Genomic DNA, 3,459 nt, shown 5'->3' on the forward strand with positions numbered 1-3,459 from the left:
TAAGTCGAATTATATTAGGTCTCATTGAGACATATGTCATTAGGAATATATATTGATCGAATCAACAATATTCTAACCCCGTGACAAAATCAATATTCTAGGTAATGACATGTTTGTCTCTCACAGAGATTACAAGAACAAAATAAAAAACAAAACTCACCACGTGTATCCATTAATCAATATATGTGAAAAAGTCAAGCCGAGTAAGGGGGTCGTACTCTTTTAATGAAATATTACTTGCATAAGGACGTTTCCATTTCTAAAACTTAATTAAATACGATGAACTGAGACATATGCAACATTAGAATACATAAAAATGTATATACGATTATTTCAAATTCTTGTTAAACAAGGCACGTGGGAATAGGATCCTTATATCATTTTCCAAGAAAAAAACAGCACGTCCAACTAGCAAAAGCTATAGTAAATGCCAAAATGTTTGAATTAGCTCACGATTATGTTAAATTTCCTCATTAGAAAATTATAATAATTCAATTAGGTTGACCTTCAAGAGCCGTCATTTCACAGTAATCCTACATGATTGCCACGTGTCACTCATGCCTGACTTCCAAAGTTCAAGTCCTCAAGATATAATTTTTTTTATTGAATATTTACTCTAATTATGTGTCATCATTACTATTAGGGGTAACATGAGAAAAAATAATTAATTTTATCTTAACTTCTAAAATAACAAATAATTTGAGATACCTAAATGATGACAAATAATTTGAGAGAAAGTACTTTTTTTTTTTTTTTGTTTTGACAATCCGCTTAATTTGAATTCACCCGGCAAAGCCAAATAAAGGGAATACTCACTAAAAAGAGTTTTTCAATTCCAAAGTCGTAGCACAATGACTATTTTTGTATGAGTTTAACTTTATATGTATTGAAAAAGTAAATGACCTAATATTGTAGAATTTAGTTAAATAACTCGTTTTCTATTATTCCTCTAGCTATAATATATATATACCCTCTCATCTCCATTAAAACCGATCATAAATCTTCAAACCTAGAGCTGAAATCTTCATTCTTCATTCAAAAATCACACACTAATCATAAATAATTCGATAATACAAGTGAACTGAAGACGTTCGATATGCCGAAAAAAGACCTGAGAAATCTTTGTTGTTCTCCAAAACGTTCATCTGATAGTACTTCTCAATCTACTTCACAATTATCTTCCCCTTCACGTTTCTCGTTTTCATCTTCTCGCCCGAGTTTTTCCGATTCGGTTATGGATCGGACCCTGGAGATGGCGGAGCCGATGATCATGAAATGGGACCCTAACACCACTACCTTCGCCAAAGTGACTTCTCTGTTCTATGAGAATAGAAGAGAAGCCAAGGATTTTATCAAGTGTGTGTATAATCTTCAAAAGGCCATGCACTTTCATTCAACTGAGAATTCGAAATCCGATAAGCTTGTTCGTGCTCAATCTCTAATGCAAATTGCAGTGAAACGACTCCAAAAGGAGTTTTACCAGATTCTATCAATGAACAGAGCTCATTTGGATCCTGAATCCATATCCACCGTGTCCTCTCGAACTTCGATTCGTTCGAGTAGTTCTGATATCGACGATGAGAACGATGATGATCGTGTAATTGCCGGTGAGTCTGTTTCTGAAGTTGAGGACTTTTCTACTGTTGTAATGGCGGATTTGAGATTGATAGCAGAGTGCATGATTTCTTCTGGCTATGGAAAAGAATGTGTGAAGATTTACAAAGTTATACGTAAATCGATCATTGCTGAAGCCATTTACAGACTCGGAGTTGAGAAATTGAGTTCTTCGCAGGTTCATAAAATGGATTGGGAAGTATTGGATCTGAAAATTAAGGATTGGCTTAACGCAGTGAATGTAGCCGTGAAAACATTGTTCAACGGAGAGAGAATTCTCTGCGATCACGTCTTTGTATCAGATGATTCAATAAGAGAGTCGTGTTTTACTGAAATATCAAAAGACGGAGCCATGATTCTGTTTAGCTTCCCGGAAAATGTGGCGAGAAATAGCAAGAAGTCGCCGGAAAAAGTGTTCCGTCTTCTCGATATGTACACCGCCATTGCAGAACACTGGCCGGAGATTGAAGCTATATTTTCTTTCGATTCAGAATCCGTTGTCCGATCTCAAGCGTTGACGTCACTCATCAAGCTCGGCGAATCTATAAGGACGGCGTTAGCTGAATTTGAAATTGCTCTACAGAAGGAATCCTCAAAAACGCCGGTGGCCGGCGGTGGAATCCACCATCTGACCATTGATGTAATGAATTATATCATTTTACTCGCTGATTTCAGCAATGTACTCTCTGATATCCTCGCCGAGGCTCCTCCGCCGGCGAAAGTTCCGTTGCCAGAATCATATTTCGGTATTTCCGATTCAAACGAATCTCCGGCACCGGCGATCTCACTCCGATTCGGTTGGTTAATTCTCGTTCTTCTCTGCAAACTAGACGGCAAAGCGAAGTACTACAAGGACGTATTCCTGGCGTATCTCTTCTTAGCCAACAATCTCCAATACGTCGTTGTAAAAGTCTGTACATCGAATCTCAAGTACTTGCTAGGCGAAAATTGGATAACAAAACACGAGGAAAAGGTCAAACAGTTCGCGTCAAACTATGAACGGCTAGGATGGAGCCACGTCATTGAATCCCTCCCGCGAGAGCCAAGCACATCCATGGCTCCCAACCAAGTGAAGGAGATTTTCAAGAGATTCAATTCATCATTTGCGGAAGCTCACCGTAAGTATTCTATCTGCGTCGTACCTGATAGTAAACTCCGCGATGATTTAAAAATATCAATCGCGAGAAAAATACTCCCAGTGTATAGAGAATTTTACAATAAATATAGAGGTGCAATAGTAAAAGAGAGACATTCTGCTCATGTTATTAGATTTGCTCCAGAGGATGTAGAGCATCAATTATCTGATTTATTTTTTGAACTGATTATTGAATCAGAAAGTTCTTCATCATTTGAGTTCTCCCCCTCACATACACATCACGGTTGCGATGAATAAAAATGTTAGAGTATTTTTTAGATTTGGTAATGTAATTATGTTGTACATGAAGAAATAATTAGAATTCAAAATCCAATTATTTTGATCATGAAAAGTTATATCATGATGGTATTTTAGACATGTATGCCTTAAGCTATATTGTTCGAACTCTTTAAAAATATCAATGAGTATATATGCGTTAGATACTCATAGTATATTTTTAAAGGATTTGACACAGATGCAACGATACAACATAGGCTTTTAAGTTTGTTGATTGCCATCCTTGCGAACTTTTCATCTCTACCCATAAAAAGAAAGCAGAAATAAGAAACATAGACGTTATCTGTTATGATGCAATTGTACTACAGCTTAGATGTAACATGCTCGCTCGTTATTGCTTGGATGTAGGGTAAGGGTGTTACATGGGTCGGGTTGACCCGTAACCGGACCGGCCCAGATCGGAAAAAATCGGA

At 37.0% G+C, this 3,459-nt stretch overlaps 1 protein-coding gene across 1 annotated transcript; it reads left to right on the forward strand.

Annotated features, from left to right (window-relative positions):
- The first annotated feature begins 955 nt into the window (after positions 1 to 955).
- LOC107794655 (exocyst complex component EXO70H1-like) lies at positions 956 to 3,063 on the forward strand. Its single transcript, XM_016617171.2, has one exon. The coding sequence runs from the start codon at positions 1,097 to 1,099 to the stop codon at positions 3,005 to 3,007; it is 1,911 nt and encodes a 636-aa protein (XP_016472657.1). The 5' UTR covers positions 956 to 1,096; the 3' UTR covers positions 3,008 to 3,063.
- Positions 3,064 to 3,459: the final 396 nt, after the last annotated feature.

This window comes from Nicotiana tabacum, chromosome 10 (genome assembly GCF_000715075.1).
Source record: "Nicotiana tabacum cultivar K326 chromosome 10, ASM71507v2, whole genome shotgun sequence".
Taxonomy (NCBI): domain Eukaryota; kingdom Viridiplantae; phylum Streptophyta; class Magnoliopsida; order Solanales; family Solanaceae; genus Nicotiana; species Nicotiana tabacum.